The sequence below is a fragment of the Bacillus rossius genome, chromosome 6 (genome assembly GCF_032445375.1).
Source record: "Bacillus rossius redtenbacheri isolate Brsri chromosome 6, Brsri_v3, whole genome shotgun sequence".
Taxonomy (NCBI): Eukaryota; Metazoa; Arthropoda; class Insecta; order Phasmatodea; family Bacillidae; genus Bacillus; species Bacillus rossius.
This window is the reverse complement of record NC_086334.1, coordinates 75,008,931-75,031,837: the sequence shown is the minus strand read 5'-3', so window position 1 is coordinate 75,031,837 and position 22,907 is coordinate 75,008,931. Positions and strand designations below refer to the sequence as shown.

The window sequence follows — 22,907 nt, the reverse complement described above, 5'->3', positions numbered from 1 at the left end:
CAGAAGTTTGGAGTGATGTTCTTTTATCTTCTAGAGCGACTCGTGATGTTACAATCATCTGGTTTTCGTCGATGCTATAGATGTTTATGAAGGCACGAGGATTCGGTTTCTCTAACAGAGGTATCTGGCGAAGTGGATTGGGAAACTCGTTGTTAGTGAAGTTGAACTTCCCCTCCAAGTCATTGTAGCACTGATTAACATGCTCAGATGCTCACCCGCATTTAACTTGACCAGAATTGCACACTTAAAACATATGTGCTCATCTAAGTATTTACAGATTGACCACCGCATATTTTTCTTTGATGCAGGTAGGTATTTTGATGTAGGAGCTAGCTCGAAGTGGATCAAGCTTGTTAATGTGTAGTTGTAGTCGCCAGACAAAGACCATCCGGACCCCTTTCATAATTAGTATTCTTCCTCTTTACATATCTTAAAGATGTATTCAGTAATGACATCCTCCACTTCACGAACTGCAAAGAGTTGAACATTCGTGGTTTTGAAGGCCCTCTTGTCTTCACACGTACCCATTGGCTTTTCACAATTGCACTCAAGCACGATGTAATACTTGAGTGGACCATCCTCTTCAATTTACTCTAGAAGTTGGCTTATTAGTTTAACCTTGATATAGTCCAAGTATGTACATGTGTCCTTGACAGAACTGGTATTATTTTCTACCACACAAGTCTTTAAGTTACCCCAGATTCCCACTTCTGCAATGATGAAGTTGTGGATGTTGGCCAAAACCCGCCTCTGTCACCAGCAATGTTCGGCTGGTGCTTGGCTTAGGTATGACTACAGGCTTAAGCGCGGCCATTCTCTGCTTCTTAGTTGATAGTGGATCAGGAGCCTTGCACACTTTGGTATGTGCTTTCAACTTACCAGCCCTGGCGAACACTTTAGCATAGTTCCCACACGAATACATTTTATGGCTAGGTTTGAGACCGCAAGCCGTCTTCTCATGATGTGTGGCATGGCTGGAGTTTTCGAAGGTTTTGAAGCAGAAGCTACACCAGGTGACTGAAGTCGTGAGGGCAGCACCAGTACATGTTGTAAGATATTACCGCAATTTATCACTGCGAGCAACCATCTTTCCACACAGATGACACTGCTTGAGGTCATGCTGCTGGTTGTCAGCACACTGACGTTCATAATGGTAGCAGTTATTAGCTGCCGTATAGGTAGCAGGGCAGAAACGTCATTTCTGCATGGTTGGTGTCATCACAACAATCGGTAGTCTGTGCTCAATGCACGGAACACACGAAGGAAGCCCGACGTACGGAGAACTATAACAGAAGTCTTAAGAAAACAATGTAGCTACCCATTACATGAAAATGTTTGCATACATAACTTCAAACCTACAAACTACAGCTTCAACAAACCAATCCTTAAGTTAGCAATACCTTACCCCGAAAAAAATCTAAAAAATCACTAAAATGTTTAAGTACTGTAACTGACAAGTTACACAGAAGTAGTTAAAAAATTCTGGCTCTGGCTTGTACTAGAACTCTATCTTTGCTCAACAATGAGAAGTTCACAAGCTAGCAGAATCTGTTTATGTATTTTTGTATTTTTTTTACATTTTAAATTTTTTATTATTTATTTGCTATTTATAAAATATTTTTTTCCTGTAATATTATGATATCAAAGAAAACGTGTGGTGGTTTTCTCCGTGTGCTCCCGATTATTCTTGTCATTATGTTTGCTCATGAATATTCTTTTCAATATGTGTATGGTTTTCTCCGTGTGCTCCCGATTATTCTTGTCATTACGTTTTCTCAGTGTGCTCCTGATTATTCTTGTTAATAATTTGATGGTTTTCTCCAAGTGCTTCTGGTTATTCCTGGCTAGACATCTAATGATTTTCTCCGAGTGCTGCTGATTATTTGTGAGAAATCGATCTCTGCATGAAGGACATTTACTTAATGAGTCATGTCATTTTATTCAGAGTTACATTTAATTAGTGAATTTCTGCTAATAAATTGACACTAGCAATAATTTAACCAGGTGGAATTAAAGAAATAAACAACCATTACTCAGTCAAATAATATGCCATGAGACATCAGCGAAGCATTAACATGTAAGACGAACTTCCTTCTCCTTGATGTCTAGCGAAGCCCTCCTTCTTTTGCGATCGTTAGTGAGCATCCCGCATCCCACATAAAATAACTAATTAATATTTACCTGCAAGAAACACGTGGCTACATCTGTTGATGACAGCCAGAACTATTTGCATCAATTTGCTTTGCATTAGATAACCTAACTCTCACCACTGAATGTTGCTATTGTAATCAGTTAGAGTCATGTAGTCTTGTAGCCATGTAGCCTCGTGTCCTGGAAGCTTCGTAGTCCTGTAGCCTCGCAGTCTCGTATGCTTGTGTTCTGGAAGCTTCGCAAACATGATGCATTGGAACCTCGTAGACCTGTAGCTACGTAACAAAGTATCCATGGAATCATATAACATAATGCTGTTGGAGCAGTGGGAGCAAAAGAGAAAATGCCGACGAAGACAGATGCGATAATTGGAGCCTTGTAGATGTGTAGCTTCGTAACCAAGTAGCCTTGTAGTATTATAACATAATGCTGCTGTAGCAGTTGGAGCCAAAGAGAAAATTCAGTCGAAGACAGATGCCGCAATTGGTGCCATGTAGACTTGTAGCTTCGTAGTCAAGTATCGTTGTACTATTATAACATAATGCTGCTGTAGCAGTTGGAGCCAAAGAGAAAATTCAGACGAAGACAGATGCCGCAATTGGAGCCTTGTAGACTTGTAGCTTCGTAGTCAAGTACTCGTGTAGACTTGTAGTCCTGTATCCTCGCAGTCTCGTAAACTTATGTTCTAGAAGCTTCGTAGCTCTGTAGCCTCGCAGCCTCGTAAACTTGAAGATACGTAGTCGTGTAGTCTCGTAACCTCATGTCTCGTCGCGTAGTTATGATGTCTTGGGACCTCGTATAATTGTAGCTATGTAGCCAAGTAGCCTCGTAGACTTGTAGCTACGTAAACAAGTAGTCATGCAATATAATAACATAATGCTGCTGGAGTAGTTGGAGCCGAGATAACTTGTATTCTTGTAGCTTCAAAGACATGTAGTTTCGTAGCCACGCGGTCTTTTAGCCATGCAGTCTCGTAGCTATGTATAACTCGTAACCAGCTAGATCCTTTAAGACTCGTAGCCTTGTGGCCTCATAGTCTCTTAGACTCGTAGAATTCTAGCCAAATATATTTGGAGTTGGTGAGACAAAAGACAGTTGGAGCCAATGACTGTAGGAGCCAATGACTGATGGAGTCACTAGACTGATGGAATCAATAGACTGGTGGAACCAATGAATAATGGAGCCAATGAATATTGGAGCCAATGAATATTGGAACCAATGACAAATGTGCGGCCTTTTTGATGATGGTGCTGCCTTTTCGTTGTCGGTGCTTCCAAATGCGCTGCCTTTTCGTTGTCGGTGCTTCCAAATGTGCTGCCTTTTCGTCGTCGGTGCTTCCAAATGTGCTGCCTTTTCGTTGTCGGTGCTTCCAAATGTGCTGCCTTTTCGTTGTAGGTGCTTCCAAATGTGCTGCCTTTTCGTTGTCGGTGCTTCCAAATGTGCTGTCTTTTCGTTGTCGGTGCTTCCAAATGTGCTGCCTTTTCGTTGTTTTGACTCTAGTATTATTGTAAATGGTTCATGATTTGACTAGCGTATTATTCCATATGGTGCATGTATATAAGCAAGTCCTAGACAGCAGGACGCTCAGTTTGTTACTGACGTCGGCGGTGTAAGGATCACCTAGTTTGTTTCTTCTGGTGCATTAATCACGTAATTACCTGTTCTTGCGAACTCGATGGCATCTTTACCGACTTTAACGACGAACTCGATGGAGGTTGTACCATCGTCTACGGGAACCTTGACGACAGCTACGACGGAGAAGGAGCAGATTCCGTTGACAACCACGGCGACAACACTGGAGGAGACTTCATCAGACGCGATACCACCAGCAGAAGAGACTTTAATGCCAGTAGTGTTGACTGTGCAGGAAAACTGGACGAACTTCGTTTCGTCCTCGATGGAGACTTCAATGGATGCCGAATCGACAACAACTAACGAACATCGGTGCTGTTACTGTGACAAGATTTTCTCAAACAGCAGCAATGCTCGACGGCATGAGAAGAGAGAATGTGCCAAGAACCTATATCGTAAAATGTTTGTTTGTGAGAAATGTCATAAGCAGTTTGTCAGAAAAGATAATATGAAAACGCACATGAAGACATGTAAAGGTCCTGCTGTGCGGCAGAAAGTAAAGGTTTCGGTGCAACAGCGATGCATCGATGTTCATTAGAGTATGCCTGGAAATGGTACTACTACTGTTGCAACGTCCATATCTGGATCGGCATTTAGGAAGTGTGTACTAGGAGCAAAGTTTGTGCAATGTGTACTAGGAGCACCATTGGGTATTGTGTACTAGGAGCATCGTTTGTGCAATGGGTACTAGGAGCCCAATTTGGGAAGTGTAAACTAGGAGCAACGTTTGTGCAATGTGTACTAGGAGCACCATTTGGGCAGTGTGTACTAGAAGCAGAATTTGGGTAGTGTGTACTAGGAGCACCATTTGGGTAGCATGTACTAAGAGCAGCGTTTGGGCAGTGTGTACTAGGAGCAGCGTTTGGGTAGTGTATACTAGGAGCAGCGTTTGTGTAGTGTGTACTAGAAGCATTGTTTGGGTAGTGTGTACTATGAGCAGCGTTTGGGCAATGTGTACTAGGAGCACCATTTGGGTAGTATGTACTAGGAGCAGCATTTGGGCAATGAGTACTAGGAGCAGCGTTAGGGTAGTGTGTACTAGGATCAACGTTTGTGCAATGTGTACTAGGAGCACCATTTGGGTAGTATGTACTAGAGCAGCATTTGGGCAGTGTGTACTGGGAGCAGCATTTGGGCAGTGTGTACTAGGAGCAGCTTGTGGGCAATGTGTACTAGGTGCCTCATTTAGGTAGTGTGTACTAGGTGCACCATTTGGGCAGTGTGTACTAGGAGCAATTTTGTGCAATGTGTACTAGGAGCACCATTTGTGTAGTGTGTACTAGGAGCAGCGTTTGGGCCGTGTGTACTAGAGGCAGCATCTGGGTAGTGTGTACTAGGATCAGCTTTTGGGTAGTGTTTTATAGGAGCACTTGTGCTGTTACTATTTTCATAATGCACAGAAAGTAATGATTTATTTTAATGATACTATTATTTATAAAGTCTTATTATTTTGATTGTTATTATTATTATGAAATTTTATTATTTAATTTGTATATTGTTCGCCCGTAAAAGTTATTTAAATATATTTTTATTAATTATGTATATCTACGAGAGCTATGCTCTATGACCTGAAATTGACTTATATGGACAGTCAATTGAGTATACCCCTCTAAGGACTAATGAACTTAACGAATAAACGATGATTTTATTCCGGGTATTACTTAAAGAAATTTTCATTGTTGGAAATTTTCGTTTCAAATTTACCGCATTTTTGTGTTTTCAATTGTATTAATAAGTGTTATTTACGGTATTACTATTGTAAATTACGCTAACCGATTTTGGTTTCGGCCAATGAAAGGCCGTGTTTTAGATGTGAGGCGTCTAGAACGTCTTAATTAATAAGAAGAATGGTTGTATGAAGGCGTCTGATGCCGACGCAAAGGCGCGAGGCCTATTTTAAATTTGAAAGATAGCTAGCTAAATTATGCCATCCGACACTCAGGATGAGCTTAAACGACGTATAAATAAATAATGTGTAAGATTATAAGGGCACATTCTGACGGATATGTTATTAGGAGTGAAAATCTGTAAGTAAAGATCTTGCATTTTGTATCGCCCATAGACATACCCAGCTGTATGCAATTTCTTCGTGAATCACTTCGATTTGACTACAAACTGATTAGTTTTCACGTAAAAGGTGTCAATTATCCTGAACTACGTCATGAATTGTTATTTCCAAGATTTAAATTATTATTTTATTTTGTGATACACAGAGGTGAAATGGGAGTACAAGTTTCGTGTCTCTACCATATAAACTGAGTTAAGCCAAGGCAAATACGAACCCAAATATAAACATAAATAGTAATCATACTAATTAATTGTGCTATGATTTCAAACATTTTTCTGTTATGTAAGAATGCGTCCGTAAAAACATCATTTGATTGATTTTCTGAACTTACACTAACGAACTTTTGTGAACGATTCATGTGTGCTACGTATTTTCCTGATGTTTAATTTACATAAGCGCATATCCACGAGTCATGTTCAGTATCGTTAGAATTGTTTTTCTGTGATTTTTATCTAATTATATTAATATTGATTTTTATCTCTACACCTATGTTAGTTGTCCCTGATGAATAGCCATTTTATTCTTAATAATAAAAACCTGAATTATATCCCTATGTGTTGATATATGTTACCTAGCTACCTGTGTCCAAGAGTGTGTGTTTCATGATAATAACATTTTATGCATGCTTCTAAGGGTCACAGTACAAGAGCATAACAGTACCATTGACACACATATATATATGTCTATATATATATTATGAAAAATAGTGACAGCCAGTGTATATCGTCCCGACAACACACACACAACAAAAGGGTCTATTTATAAATCAACGAGTACTATTAATGGTACTGGCGCCAGCAGTAAGCAGCAGTAGAGAGAGTGGCTACCACAACAGTGGGCTCAACACACCGAAGAAGTTTAGCAGTAGTACACACTATTTTGGCAGTGTGTACTAGGAGCATTTTCGGTGGGGTTAACTAAGTGCAGTGTGTGGGCGTTGCGCTCTAGGAGTAGTGTGTGGGCAGTGCGCACTAGGAGAAGGGTGTAGACGGTGTGCACTAGGAGCGGTGGTTTGGCAGTGTGCACTAGGAGTAGTGTGTGGGTAGTTGCTCTAGGAGTAGTGTGTGGGCGGTGATGTGTAGGAGCTCTGTGTGGGCGAGTGTGTACTCGGCGGGGTGTTTGCGGGGGCCAGTATAAGGTCGTGCGACGCCAGGCGCAGCTCAGTCGAGCTGCGGTGTCCGTCTGCGCGCAGCGACCCCAGGCATGGAGGAACTCTCGCTAGAAGGTACAGCTCCATGTTCTCCGGTACAATGAAGTTTGCCTTCCTAATATAGTTTAGTCATTTCCATTGGAATGTGGTTGTTGCATGAAATAAAAATGGAATTGTCAAGGTTTGTACCTTGTTACTGAGCTACTGTTAGCCGTTGTAAGAAAAAATGTTATTTATTTTTTTGAATTTTAGGCCGTTTAATACTTATGTTTTTTGACGATTAATAATTTATTTAACTCACATTTTATAATGTTTTTGCGTAGTACATTTCCGTAGTTAGTTGAAATTGTTTTCAAATTAAAGAGGAGTTTTTACTCCACAACTGTATTTCAATTTTTATAAAATTATTATTTATTTATATTTATATGTATAGAAGAGTGATGTATAAAATTTGTCATAGATTATCTATAGTTTTCACTAAACAAACAACTTCAAACTTTAACATTTTTTGTTTGATTTATGCTTATTCTAAAGGATATCTGCTTTCTCTGTGAAAATGATAGTTCTAGAACTGTACATACGCATTACTTTTCAACAATATTGCCGGCATTCACAAGCATAGCACAGCGCCACCTACAAATCCTTTAACGTAAGTTATTAACACCATAATACAGTTGTTTGCATTAATGTGCAAGTCTTCTTCAACTAATAGCGAATTAACCCCGGTGTCCTATTCATTAAATCTAAAATCATAATGGTGCTGCGAACATGAATACATACCAAACGAAAGGACTTAAGTTTACAAGTTTACAATGTTTTCTCAAGTTGTTCCTTACTGTGGAAGGCCCTAGTATAAAAAAATTAAATACCAAATTATAACATTAGTTATACCACCTTTTTTAAAATAAAATTTGGCCACCAAATGTCAGAGTACTCATCTGCGGGTATGACGATATTTTGCTTCTCTCTGAGAGACTTCTGACCCTCAGATATCTTAGAGGACTTTCAGGATGGGTTAAAAAAGAAATTGGAATCAACATAATAATTTTAAAATTATTATGTGCATTTTGAGGAAAATAAGTGACGCGTTTAGTTTTATTAAAAATATTTTTGAGTTGACGTCATCCAGATGTCAATATTGGGTTGACTCTTCAGCTCTCTTCAGCACTCCACCCTCCGTCACGGGGGGCTACATACCTACCATGAAGTCACATTATAACTACTAGACAACACAATTTTGTAATATTTAGTTACTTATTGGAAGTTATTTTTTCTTTAGGAGTATTGAGAGTGAAATGTTGCAGGCAATGGAGGGATGGAGTGAAATGCGCACGCACCGTGGACGGAAGTATAACAGGACCAAGTCCAAAGCGCATGCGCGTTTCTGCTGCACTACAAGTCGTTCAGTCTAGCTCAGTGGTTATGTAGCCTATGTTTTTAGAATTGATCTCCTATCTGGAGAATACCTTTTACTTTTTTAAGATACCGTATTATTGCAATTTGACAGTAAAGTTTGAGAAAATTATATTATTACTTTTTATTTGTTTGGCTAAATGTTATAATGTCTCTTAATACACAGCTCAGTACATTGGTTTTGTTTATGTTATACAAGTTAGGCATACAATATTTATTTCTTAATGTAATACAATAAATTTTGTAAACACACTCAAAGAGAGTGATACGAAATATGTACATATATTAGCTGCAGTATCCGGCGTTGCCCGGGTTAAACTCAGGGTGAAGGGAATTTTTTTTTTAAATCAGATGTAGAAAGTAAGTAATTGTCTTCTTAATTTGAATCTCAAGTGTGCAAAATAAATTCTTTCACTGGCAGAATATAAAAATAGATAGCATTTATGTCATCTAGACTCTAAAAATCACTATAGACAAAAGTGGAAAACTAAAAAATTATTGATATTGAAAAGATTGCAATATCTAGACAGGGACCGGAAAGTTACTTTTAAAAAGTAACTCAGTTACAGTTACAAATACTCCATTGGAAATGTAACCCTGTTACAACTACAAGTTACACTACTGAAAATAAACCAGTTACAGTTACAGTTCTGAGAAAAGTAACTGTAAGTTACTTTAACAGTTACTTTTTGAAAAACTAAAAATGTGATACGTAATAATGTTATAATTAAAAGCTAATAAAACATATTGTGTTTAGTAAAGATATATGTTTATTTAAACTGAAAATTTTTAATTTAGGTTTTTAATTACATTGAGTAATTAGTTCACTCTACAAAATAATAACACTGATATCAAATCACCACTTTTTTAAACACTGCTTATTGATCTTGAGTTGCAGTTGCTTCTCAAAATTTGATTCGCTTAAATTGCCTCTATTTAGGCGAAAAACTAAACTTGCACAGCTGAATAACCTTTCAGCTGCAGCACTTGTTGGCATTGCTGTGTTCAACTTAATGAAAAGATTTTGATTTGAGGATAGTCATCGATGGAAGAAATGTCCTTATTCCAACACCCCAAAAACCTTTGTAGCTCTTGTTCCCCAGAATCTTCCACTGAGCTCCTCTTATTTAAGCCAAAGAAATCCTCTTCTTCCTCATCACTGTGTCTCTGACCTTCTGGACATTCCAATGCAGTCCTCTGTAAAAAGAAAACTGGCCAAATTATGCTTGGCTTCATCCTTTTGTCCTTCTTCTAGCCAGTCAAGTTAGAATCTGGGGTGAAGGCAAGCTGCTGCAATAAGCTCTTTACTGGAGAAATTGTTCTGAAATCTAAAAAAAAAAAAAAAAAAAAAAAAAAAAAAAAAAAAAAAAATAAACTAATATTTGTTTTAAATTCCAGCAAATATGCAATAATAATGAAAAATTGAAGAGCTGAACTAGACATTTGTACAAACCTTTTCTGAACACTACCTATTATTGACTTAACAAGTGGCTCACAAACTGTCAAAGATTTAAACCGATATTTTTCTGTTCTCTTCTTGATTCCCTGAAGTGTGGGAAGTATCACATATACATTCCATTTTCACTTTGTAGGATGTCAATTGCCTGAGCACTTCAAAATAAGGTTATTTTGATCACTCGACCGAACTTCGAAAATATTAGAATATGAAGGCCACGGCAACGAAAGTTCTGGACTGCTTTCTCGGCTTCTCGCTTCATTAGATTCTGTCATTGCCTTCGCGCATATGCACAGGTAGGTTAATTTATCAAACAGCACAGCAGTAAACCCGCATGTCGCAAATATTAAATAAATGACAATCAGAATACGAGCGCAGGCCAGCCAACAGCATTTTTACAAGTACAAGAAATACCATCGCAAATAATACGCTTGTCGGGATTTTCGTTCTGGGATTGAAAAAATCAACAAATCATTGTTCGTTCAATAAGAAATACATTTAAAAGATGTAACGCAAGAAGTAACGACAATTATCGTTACTTTAAGGTGGAAAAATGTAATTCAGTTACAGTTACAGTTACTGAAAACTTGATATTTTGCGTTACCACGATCGTTACCATAAAAATTAACTGTTACAAATAACGTCGTTACTAGTAGCGCGTTACTTCCAGTCCCTGTATCTAGATAATGCTCGACATGCTTTGCAGTGTCTCATTTAATTTGGTTTTGTAATTTGTTTGAAGTAGGTACACATACACTAAGCATATATCTATCTAAATAAATATATATCTCCCTCTTTTTTAAACTCTATGGGCAGTATTCCAAGACGTTTCAGTAAGGTAGCGAATATGCACTGCCTTGTTGGGCAACTGCCGTACCCTAACTCTCGGGTCATATTCCAAAACGTGTCCTAACTGAACCCCTGTAAGCTATCAGATCGGCAGCCGTTTTAATAAACGAGGACTTGTGCGAGGCTATAAACAGTTGTACTTCGTGGAATCCATCGTAATTTTAGCTTATTTTTTAAAACTATGGAATTATAATGTGAAATAAAATATTTAATTTTGGTTGTGCAAGAATAAACGATGAATTTTTGGCCGTATTTATGTTTGCTGTTTTTTAAGATATTAGGAAGGGAAATTGTAATCGTAAAAGTTCCGTTAAAGTTCATTAAAAAAGAAAAAAAACATAAATATACAGTTATGGATCAAATCGGCAACAGATAGGACACCAAAAATCAGTGCCCTGAAAATAAGGGACTGGCCGTGTCCTATCGTGCACTTGGAATATGGTTAGGGTACAGGTATTGCATATTCAACACCTAAACCCTTATTTTTGTATCTTGGAATACGGCCCTATATATACATATGTATCTCACACCATCACTCTCCTCTATAAACCAATCTCTATTACTCTCTTTATATGTCTCTATATAGCTCTACATTTTTGTTTACCTAACTCCATTTTACTCTCTCTACCATAATCTATCTCCCTTTATCTCTCTATCTCTCTTTTATATTTAATTCAATTTAATTGTGTCATGCGTGCGCACTCGTACAACGAAAACAAACGAACTGCCGCTAAACTAGGTACTACTTATATGAAATACACACATTTGTTGAAACTAGTTGTAAAATAGTTGTAATAACTCAGAAATGTCCGTGGGCATGCACACAACAACTCATCAAAATTTTATCGCAATCGGATGAATGGTGTAGGAACTCATACGGGACAAACGAACGAAAATTCAAGACGTGACGGACGCCCCAAATGATAGCGCGTTTAAAATTCAAGGCAACGCCATCTATTGACGAAGTTGAAAACTGAGCTGTTATTAGCGCCGCTAGTTCGCTAGCCGCGAGCTCCACTAAGCGGATGGGTTTCACCAAGAAGAAGGATAGGAAGTTGCTGACTTCACTATATGATCGTACGTCAGACATATATAAATTACCCACACTCACTATTTTTATGTCTATGACCTATGACCTATGATTTTTTTCTGTTATAAAAATGAATTTATCATTTTTTCAATCCAATGTAGAGGGAATTTCACATTAATATGTAGCCTATGTGTTAATCCAGGTTATAAACTATGTGTTTGCCAAATTCCATTCAAATCCGTTCAGCCGTTTTTGCGTGTTTGAGTAACAAACATCCAAACATACAAACTTTAGCAGTTATAATATTATAATATTAGTAGCATTTACCTGAACTAAAACAAAACAGCAAACCAATAAATCAAAATCAAGTCCATATTTTACGACCAAGATAATGTTTTTAAAGTCAAAGGTGAACAAATAGGTCCTAAAATGAAATAAGTTCATAGAAAAATTGCTTGGAAGGTCATTCTTCGCAAGAAAATCTTAATAGCGCGATTAAGAAAACGTAATGTTCACTGTAAAACGCCTTTTAGTGGGAGAGCGTGAGAAACAAATTCTTACTGGAAGGAACGACAAACGTTATCGGAATCCTGTAAAAAGTTTCTACTTAAGTCGGGGAATTTAAAAAAAAAAAATTATTTTATCATTTTTCAATTACATCATAGGTTTTTCCAAAAAATTTAATTTTGATTTATTTTAAAAATTTTTAAGATTTTTTTTTCATTACTATGTAAATTGGTCAAGGCTTCTTGAGGAAAATGCACTAAAACTCTATTTCACAAATTTTAACGAAACTGCTTTTAAATTCACGGGTCCTGTAGGATACAATTGTTATGCGTGCATTTCTCCGGGATAAAAGTAGCCTATGTCATTCTCTAACCCCTAAACTACCTACCGCTATGCAATAAATCATGTCTATCCCTTGCTCTGTGACTATAATCTATCTCTGTGCCAAATTTCATCCAGATCCGTTCAGCCGTTCTGGTGTGATTGAGTAACAAACAAACATCCATCCATCCATCCACCCAAACTTTCGCATTTATAATATTAGTAGAATAAAACAATATAGGTACGTTTTATTTAAAAATAATAATCACAGTTTTAATTTGAGCTTAAAGAAAGTTTCACGCATGAAATTAAAAAAAATTAATGTCGTTGTTTATAGAATATTTCTTCCCCCGTCTATTCCCCAAATTCCACTTCTCGCCCTAAAGTGAAATTTTAGTACTTCATGGTGAAATTTTGCACATCCAACTTTAAAATAAAAAGGAATATTCCTGTCTTAATCTTATTTAAAAAAAAAAAAAAGATCGCTCTCGATGAGATTCCGCAAAACCCACCACAACCCCCTTTTTCACTCCATAAAACAGAATTTTGGTACCTCTGGATGAAATGTCGACCAACTAACGTATTAAGTAAAAAAAGAAAATCGCTGTCTAAATATTTTAAAAATGATGAAGATCACTGTAAACATAAGATTCTTAAGACCACCCTCCACCTTCCCCCGCCTCCCTACATTCACACTCCTCAAAAAGATTTTTTTGGTACTTCTTGATTAAATATTGCACACTTGACATTCGAATTAATACGAACATTGCTGAATACATCTGATTTTAAAAAAACCTCCTTTCTTCCATCCACCAGTAGATAAAGATTCTGAAATAAAACATTACATTTTTGAATTAAAATTACTCTCTCTATATAAAAACAATCTCTTTCGGCACAGCTACAGGCGTAGGTAGATTATTACAAAGTACCTACTGTCCGCGCCAGGAATGGTGGCACTCGAGCTCCCTAGTCCTCGGGCTAATGGGAGGGCGCGACCACCCGCAGCGACGGGCGACAGCAGTAGCGGCGTGGCCGTATATTCTCTTACATGAAAACATTTGTCCGCGCCAGGAATGGTGGCACTTGAGCTCCCTAGTCCTCGGGCTAATGGGAGGGCGCGACCACCCGCAGCGACGGGCGACAGCAGTAGCGGCGTGGCCGTATATTCTCTTACATGAAAACATTTGTCCGCGTCAGGAATGGTGGCACTCGAGCTCCCTAGTCCTCGGGCTAATGGGAGGGCGCGACCACCCGCAGCGACGGGCGACAGCAGTAGCGGCGTGGCCGTATATTCTCTTACATGAAAACATTTGTCCGCGTCAGGAATGGTGGCACTCGAGCTCCCTAGTCCTCGGGCTAATGGGAGGGCGCGACCACCCGCAGCGACGGGCGACAGCAGTAGCGGCGTGGCCGTATATTCTCTTACATGAAAACATTTGTCCGCGTCAGGAATGGTGGCACTCGAGCTCCCTAGTCCTCGGGCTAATGGGAGGGCGCGACCACCCGCAGCGACGGGCGACAGCAGTAGCGGCGTGGCCGTATATTCTCTTACATGAAAACATTTGTCCGCGCCAGGAATGGTGGCACTTGAGCTCCCTAGTCCTCGGGCTAATGGGAGGGCGCGACCACCCGCAGCGACGGGCGACAGCAGTAGCGGCGTGGCCGTATATTCTCTTACATGAAAACATTTGTCCGCGTCAGGAATGGTGGCACTCGAGCTCCCTAGTCCTCGGGCTAATGGGAGGGCGCGACCACCCGCAGCGACGGGCGACAGCAGTAGCGGCGTGGCCGTATATTCTCTTACATGAAAACATTTGTCCGCGTCAGGAATGGTGGCACTCGAGCTCCCTAGTCCTCGGGCTAATGGGAGGGCGCGACCACCCGCAGCGACGGGCGACAGCAGTAGCGGCGTGGCCGTATATTCTCTTACATGAAAACATTTGTCCGCGTCAGGAATGGTGGCACTCGAGCTCCCTAGTCCTCGGGCTAATGGGAGGGCGCGACCACCCGCAGCGACGGGCGACAGCAGTAGCGGCGTGGCCGTATATTCTCTTACATGAAAACATTTGTCCGCGCCAGGAATGGTGGCACTTGAGCTCCCTAGTCCTCGGGCTAATGGGAGGGCGCGACCACCCGCAGCGACGGGCGACAGCAGTAGCGGCGTGGCCGTATATTCTCTTACATGAAAACATTTGTCCGCGCCAGGAATGGTGGCACTTGAGCTCCCTAGTCCTCGGGCTAATGGGAGGGCGCGACCACCCGCAGCGACGGGCGACAGCAGTAGCGGCGTGGCCGTATATTCTCTTACATGAAAACATTTGTCCGCGTCAGGAATGGTGGCACTCGAGCTCCCTAGTCCTCGGGCTAATGGGAGGGCGCGACCACCCGCAGCGACGGGCGACAGCAGTAGCGGCGTGGCCGTATATTCTCTTACATGAAAACATTTGTCCGCGCCAGGAATGGTGGCACTTGAGCTCCCTAGTCCTCGGGCTAATGGGAGGGCGCGACCACCCGCAGCGACGGGCGACAGCAGTAGCGGCGTGGCCGTATATTCTCTTACATGAAAACATTTGTCCGCGTCAGGAATGGTGGCACTCGAGCTCCCTAGTCCTCGGGCTAATGGGAGGGCGCGACCACCCGCAGCGACGGGCGACAGCAGTAGCGGCGTGGCCGTATATTCTCTTACATGAAAACATTTGTCCGCGTCAGGAATGGTGGCACTCGAGCTCCCTAGTCCTCGGGCTAATGGGAGGGCGCGACCACCCGCAGCGACGGGCGACAGCAGTAGCGGCGTGGCCGTATATTCTCTTACATGAAAACATTTGTCCGCGTCAGGAATGGTGGCACTCGAGCTCCCTAGTCCTCGGGCTAATGGGAGGGCGCGACCACCCGCAGCGACGGGCGACAGCAGTAGCGGCGTGGCCGTATATTCTCTTACATGAAAACATTTGTCCGCGCCAGGAATGGTGGCACTTGAGCTCCCTAGTCCTCGGGCTAATGGGAGGGCGCGACCACCCGCAGCGACGGGCGACAGCAGTAGCGGCGTGGCCGTATATTCTCTTACATGAAAACATTTGTCCGCGCCAGGAATGGTGGCACTTGAGCTCCCTAGTCCTCGGGCTAATGGGAGGGCGCGACCACCCGCAGCGACGGGCGACAGCAGTAGCGGCGTGGCCGTATATTCTCTTACATGAAAACATTTGTCCGCGCCAGGAATGGTGGCACTTGAGCTCCCTAGTCCTCGGGCTAATGGGAGGGCGCGACCACCCGCAGCGACGGGCGACAGCAGTAGCGGCGTGGCCGTATATTCTCTTACATGAAAACATTTGTCCGCGTCAGGAATGGTGGCACTCGAGCTCCCTAGTCCTCGGGCTAATGGGAGGGCGCGACCACCCGCAGCGACGGGCGACAGCAGTAGCGGCGTGGCCGTATATTCTCTTACATGAAAACATTTGTCCGCGTCAGGAATGGTGGCACTCGAGCTCCCTAGTCCTCGGGCTAATGGGAGGGCGCGACCACCCGCAGCGACGGGCGACAGCAGTAGCGGCGTGGCCGTATATTCTCTTACATGAAAACATTTGTCCGCGCCAGGAATGGTGGCACTTGAGCTCCCTAGTCCTCGGGCTAATGGGAGGGCGCGACCACCCGCAGCGACGGGCGACAGCAGTAGCGGCGTGGCCGTATATTCTCTTACATGAAAACATTTGTCCGCGCCAGGAATGGTGGCACTTGAGCTCCCTAGTCCTCGGGCTAATGGGAGGGCGCGACCACCCGCAGCGACGGGCGACAGCAGTAGCGGCGTGGCCGTATATTCTCTTACATGAAAACATTTGTCCGCGCCAGGAATGGTGGCACTTGAGCTCCCTAGTCCTCGGGCTAATGGGAGGGCGCGACCACCCGCAGCGACGGGCGACAGCAGTAGCGGCGTGGCCGTATATTCTCTTACATGAAAACATTTGTCCGCGTCAGGAATGGTGGCACTCGAGCTCCCTAGTCCTCGGGCTAATGGGAGGGCGCGACCACCCGCAGCGACGGGCGACAGCAGTAGCGGCGTGGCCGTATATTCTCTTACATGAAAACATTTGTCCGCGCCAGGAATGGTGGCACTTGAGCTCCCTAGTCCTCGGGCTAATGGGAGGGCGCGACCACCCGCAGCGACGGGCGACAGCAGTAGCGGCGTGGCCGTATATTCTCTTACATGAAAACATTTGTCCGCGTCAGGAATGGTGGCACTCGAGCTCCCTAGTCCTCGGGCTAATGGGAGGGCGCGACCACCCGCAGCGACGGGCGACAGCAGTAGCGGCGTGGCCGTATATTCTCTTACATGAAAACATTTGTCCGCGTCAGGAATGGTGGCACTCGAGCTCCCTAGTCCTCGGGCTAATGGGAGGGCGCGACCACCCGCAGCGACGGGCGACAGCAGTAGCGGCGTGGCCGTATATTCTCTTACATGAAAACATTTGTCCGCGTCAGGAATGGTGGCACTCGAGCTCCCTAGTCCTCGGGCTAATGGGAGGGCGCGACCACCCGCAGCGACGGGCGACAGCAGTAGCGGCGTGGCCGTATATTCTCTTACATGAAAACATTTGTCCGCGCCAGGAATGGTGGCACTTGAGCTCCCTAGTCCTCGGGCTAATGGGAGGGCGCGACCACCCGCAGCGACGGGCGACAGCAGTAGCGGCGTGGCCGTATATTCTCTTACATGAAAACATTTGTCCGCGCCAGGAATGGTGGCACTTGAGCTCCCTAGTCCTCGGGCTAATGGGAGGGCGCGACCACCCGCAGCGACGGGCGACAGCAGTAGCGGCGTGGCCGTATATTCTCTTACATGAAAACATTTGTCCGCGCCAGGAATGGTGGCACTTGAGCTCCCTAGTCCTCGGGCTAATGGGAGGGCGCGACCACCCGCAGCGACGGGCGACAGCAGTAGCGGCGTGGCCGTATATTCTCTTACATGAAAACATTTGTCCGCGTCAGGAATGGTGGCACTCGAGCTCCCTAGTCCTCGGGCTAATGGGAGGGCGCGACCACCCGCAGCGACGGGCGACAGCAGTAGCGGCGTGGCCGTATATTCTCTTACATGAAAACATTTGTCCGCGTCAGGAATGGTGGCACTCGAGCTCCCTAGTCCTCGGGCTAATGGGAGGGCGCGACCACCCGCAGCGACGGGCGACAGCAGTAGCGGCGTGGCCGTATATTCTCTTACATGAAAACATTTGTCCGCGCCAGGAATGGTGGCACTTGAGCTCCCTAGTCCTCGGGCTAATGGGAGGGCGCGACCACCCGCAGCGACGGGCGACAGCAGTAGCGGCGTGGCCGTATATTCTCTTACATGAAAACATTTGTCCGCGCCAGGAATGGTGGCACTCGAGCTCCCTAGTCCTCGGGCTAATGGGAGGGCGCGACCACCCGCAGCGACGGGCGACAGCAGTAGCGGCGTGGCCGTATATTCTCTTACATGAAAACATTTGTCCGCGTCAGGAATGGTGGCACTCGAGCTCCCTAGTCCTCGGGCTAATGGGAGGGCGCGACCACCCGCAGCGACGGGCGACAGCAGTAGCGGCGTGGCCGTATATTCTCTTACATGAAAACATTTGTCCGCGCCAGGAATGGTGGCACTTGAGCTCCCTAGTCCTCGGGCTAATGGGAGGGCGCGACCACCCGCAGCGACGGGCGACAGCAGTAGCGGCGTGGCCGTATATTCTCTTACATTAAAACATTTGTCCGCGTCAGGAATGGTGGCACTTGAGCTCCCTAGTCCTCGGGCTAATGGGAGGGCGCGACCACCCGCAGCGACGGGCGACAGCAGTAGCGGCGTGGCCGTATATTCTCTTACATGAAAACATTTGTCCGCGCCAGGAATGGTGGCACTCGGTCACTCTAGTCCTCGGATCAGAGGGTACGATCATCTGTAGCGAGGACGATAGTAGTAACGGCGTGGTCATATCTTCCGTTACATGAATATATTTATAAATGTTTCACAGTAAATGTTCATATACACCTGTACCATGTGACCATAATCATTGACTTTACAACAGCTTTCAAGGCAAGGTACTAATTTGTTTCAGTAAAAAAACAACACATCGATAATTAAACATAATTTAAAATACTAAACATTTATGTCACATCGAAATGTAAATAAAACATTCTTCACGGTACTGCATTACTGCGCAGCTGAAATGTCCCTGCAGTCTTTGTATAGCTATGCAATTCAAAGTGTCTTAGACATTACTGTCGCTTATGCTTCAAATTATATATATATTATATATATATATATATGTGTGTGTATGTGTGTGTGTGTATATGCTGTTAACAATCAAATATCCTAATAACATATCTTACAACGCATTAACATTGTTTCAATACTGTATACATAATCTTCTTAAAAAACAATTTAATTGCTATCGCAAATATGGTAGTGCAATTAAAAATGTGATAACATGAATGGTAAAATAATAATAATAATATTAATAAGGCTGAAAGTGTAGCATTACAAATGCTATAAATAAACAATACCAACGAATTAAATACGATTCAGAAATGTATGAGTGAAATACCAAGCTACACTGATAGAGATCTATTTGAAATATAATGTTGTTTCAAACGTACAAAATGTGTTGCACATGTCAGGAAACTCACAATGGACTTGCCAAAACACTGTCGTTACTTTCACAGGATGTAGAACAGTAACCATCACTGTTTTCGGCACTGTTTTCACTACCCTCACCGGTATCACTATCTTCACTGTCGTTCCCAATGGTGATGACAAATTCGTCTTGAATATCGTCCATTAAGTGGTCTTTCTTGCAATAATTGTCTTCCGTGTTCTGTACGTGTTGGCAGTAGCCCTCCCAGTCACTGCAGGTAATAGAATTCATAGCTTTTGTGGTTTGAATTTGCAATGAATGGAGAGACAATTCACCGGTGGTGTTATTTTCTCGCACAAGACGTTTAAGTTTTGCCCAAGCGAGCTCTATAGCATTCAACTCACACATGTAAGGTGGTAATCTGATAGCCCGATGACCATGAGTTGCTAATAGGTGATCAACTCTAAACTTTTTTGTTTGTGGTCGATGTCTGTCCAGCAGATCTAGTAGCTCTGTTTTACTCATAGTCACATTACATTCGACCCCATTTCTATTAAGCCATCCCACTATTTCTCGTTTAACATCGTATTTTGATGGTGGCTTGTCCACTTGTTTGGAGTGGTATGGTGCGTTGTCCATAACTACGATCGATGCAGGTGGTAGATTTGGCAGTACCTTTTCTGAATGCCATTTTTCGAAATTTACTGAGTTCATTTGTCCGTGGTAATCCCCCACTGTAGCACTAGCTTTGTAAACAACACATGCTCCTGGAAGGAAACCATTTCTCGAACCAATATTCAAAACTATTAGTCTGTGAGCTGCGTTTCCTGTACTCATAACACCGTTTATATCGTCCTTTTTCTGCCAACATTTCTTGAATGTTAAATTTGTGTCAACCCAAGTTTCATCAAGGAAAAATATTTATTTTCCATCTTTTCTTATTTTCTTCATTTCAGTAAGGTATTTTGACCGCCAACGAACGATATCAGCTCGTTCCAGGAGTACTACACGTTTGTCTTGGGTTTTCCTCCACACGAATCCCATTTCCTTCAGAAGTCGGCGCAATGACGATTTGCTCCAAATCCAGCCGATCTTTTCTTTAAGAATTGGTAATAGCTTGTTGACTGTTGGCACAACCTTTTTCACAATATAGAATTCGTGAATTGTATCTCGAATAACTCTTCTATCAAAACTGTCAACGTCAATTTTTACAGTCTTTCTTGGCCTGCAAAAACATGTTAATTTAAATTAGAATCAACAAGTTAGCTTTAAGGGGGTAGTTTCCTTACTTTCATTAATTTGTTGAGATATCTCCATTACTATATTTTTATATCCGATATTTTCAAACTAGGTTAAGTATGAGATACATCACATTTTAACAGTAATTTTAAGTACTATTTTGTTAATATTAAAACCATTTTATGACCTGCATGATCATAATTAGGTATATTCTAATAAGTCAATAATTTTAGTCCCTCAACAAATAATATGGATGACAGGCAACTCAATTCAAATTCAAAAGGTCTCATAAGTACTTTACTGTGTCATGATTACCACCAAATTTCAAGATTAAGCCATAAATATTAATTACTGAGTAATGATTATAAAATTATTAAATCTAGGACTCTACCCCCTTAATAAAACAAACATACTTAAATGAAACTGGACAGTTTTCACGAATCAATTTCAGCACAAACTACAATTCGGACACATACGAACATAGGCTACACCTGATTTTCCATCGGTTCTTTCTGTTTAATGAACGTATATATTGGGCTTAAGTAGGCGGCCTTTCTATGCCGAAAACCCCCGTTCAAATAGGTGGAGAGGATTTTTGGATTAATTAAAATATTGTTTATTTATTTTTCACATCTTCACTAAAACAAACGTCATATTTAATATTTAATTATATTTGGTGTTTACAATATAAATAGCTAGGCACCCAATACAACTATATTCCCAGACACACATCCTGGCTACACCATTGTCTCTCCCCCCCCCCCGGGGGGGGGGGGGCAAATTCTTTCCGCGCCCCTGCAAATTATCATAGTAACATGGAATACAAAAACGCTTTCCCCGAACACCATTATTTATTATAACGATCCCTTACATTACATACCTTTTTTTACCAAGAGTTGTTTGAGGTTCGTGTGGACGTTCTTTGTTTTGTTTCCTTATCCTTAGGACAGACCTACGGCTTACGCCAGTGCAGTGTGCTACTCTGTCCGTAGCTTTGTGGACTGGCACTTCTAAACATTTATTTTTAGCTTCGCGGTCACAACATTCCATAACACGTTTCACTATTTCTCTTTCACCACTATGAATGACTTTTTTTTAATCGTACCGGACGTTCTCTAGCATCCATCGTAACCGACTACCACTGTTCAACTGCTGTGAGGGAACAATGTTTGTAGGTTGCAGGCTACAGACGCAGGTATACGCGGGGAGTTACTTCCCCTCTCTCCAGCATTACCCCTCAACCCCGCGGAGAGAAGTGCCACCTTTCCTGGCGCGGACAGTACTTATTCTGTAATTATTCTGGAAAATTCTATAAACTTCTTACCCATTTTAAAAACTTCATGTATATAACTGGTCATATTCTATTCAGCAAACATAATTTTAATGTTTTAACTCAATGCATCCAGCATTGAATAGCTTTGAAAGATTTTCCATATTATGCCTTCTAAGGTAGAAGTGAATTTTTTTGATCATCAAATACTATTTTTTATCCCTTGAACTAATATATGAGCGAATAAAAATTTATTTTTGACCAAGGCCTAGAATATTATTAATACGGTTTAAAATAAATTCGAACAATTTTGATAGTAATGATGTTTAAATATTTTTTAAATTACAACTTCCCCGGTTTTTACTGCAATAGTTCGTTTCATCATTGTTCAACCAATAGTTTAAGATAATGTTTAGAATTTTTACAAAATATTTTAATGGATTAGATAGTATACCTAATACAAATTATGATTAGTTTTTTTTTTTCAACCCTTGTTATTTCCACATTACATAAAAATTTACTTTGGACGAAGGTTTGAGACCAAATTAAGGAAGTTAATATAAATAAGAACGGATTCAATATGTAGATGGTACGGAAGTTTTTTTCTTTATAATTTTGGCACAACCCCTGATTTTTCAACCCCTTGCAGTAATGGTTCGTCTTATTAAAAACTGTCTCAGAGAAAAATGTTACATAATTTTTAGAAGATTTACTATCATTTGTTATGCATTCTATAATTTATCTAATAAGGGAGTCTTGATTATTATTTTTTTAAACCTTATTTTTTCCAGCCTTTGCAACATTGGTTGATAGAAACAACAATTGATTTAGACAAAGCTTTTCGATAATGTTTTTAAGGTTTACAAACAATATGAACGTATTTAATATTTTGTCTACAGTAGTGTGTAATAGTTCCTCCGGGCACAGGATGCAGGATGTGGAGCCGGAGCTGGCGTCCGCCATCTTGGATTGTGACGTCACGGCGGCAATCTTGGACTCAAAAATTCCTCACAATTCCTCAAAAATGGCTCAAAATGACTCAAAAATTCCCGTTTCGAGGGAAAATTTCTCGTTTTAGTCCTTAAAAATACCAGCAGCTAGAAATGTCCATATGTAGGCTTAAGCATCCATGTGTACAGCCTCCGATAAGCCTCTGACGTCATCATGGATAATGACGTCACCGTTGCAGTTTCCGTTACGCCCGCCATCTTTAAATTTATAATTCGATTTTAAT

General features: G+C 41.9%; 1 protein-coding gene across 1 annotated transcript in view; it reads left to right on the top strand.

Moving 5' to 3' along the window:
* Nucleotides 1-6,989: 6,989 nt before the first annotated feature.
* LOC134533306 (synaptic vesicle glycoprotein 2C-like) overlaps nt 6,990-22,907 on the top strand; it is a 387,375-nt gene continuing 371,457 nt past the window's right edge. Inside the window, exon 1 of the mRNA XM_063370779.1 lies at nt 6,990-7,076. Coding sequence (XP_063226849.1) covers nt 7,055-7,076 — 22 coding nt within the window. The 5' untranslated portion in view covers nt 6,990-7,054. The remainder of the gene's footprint in view (nt 7,077-22,907) is intronic.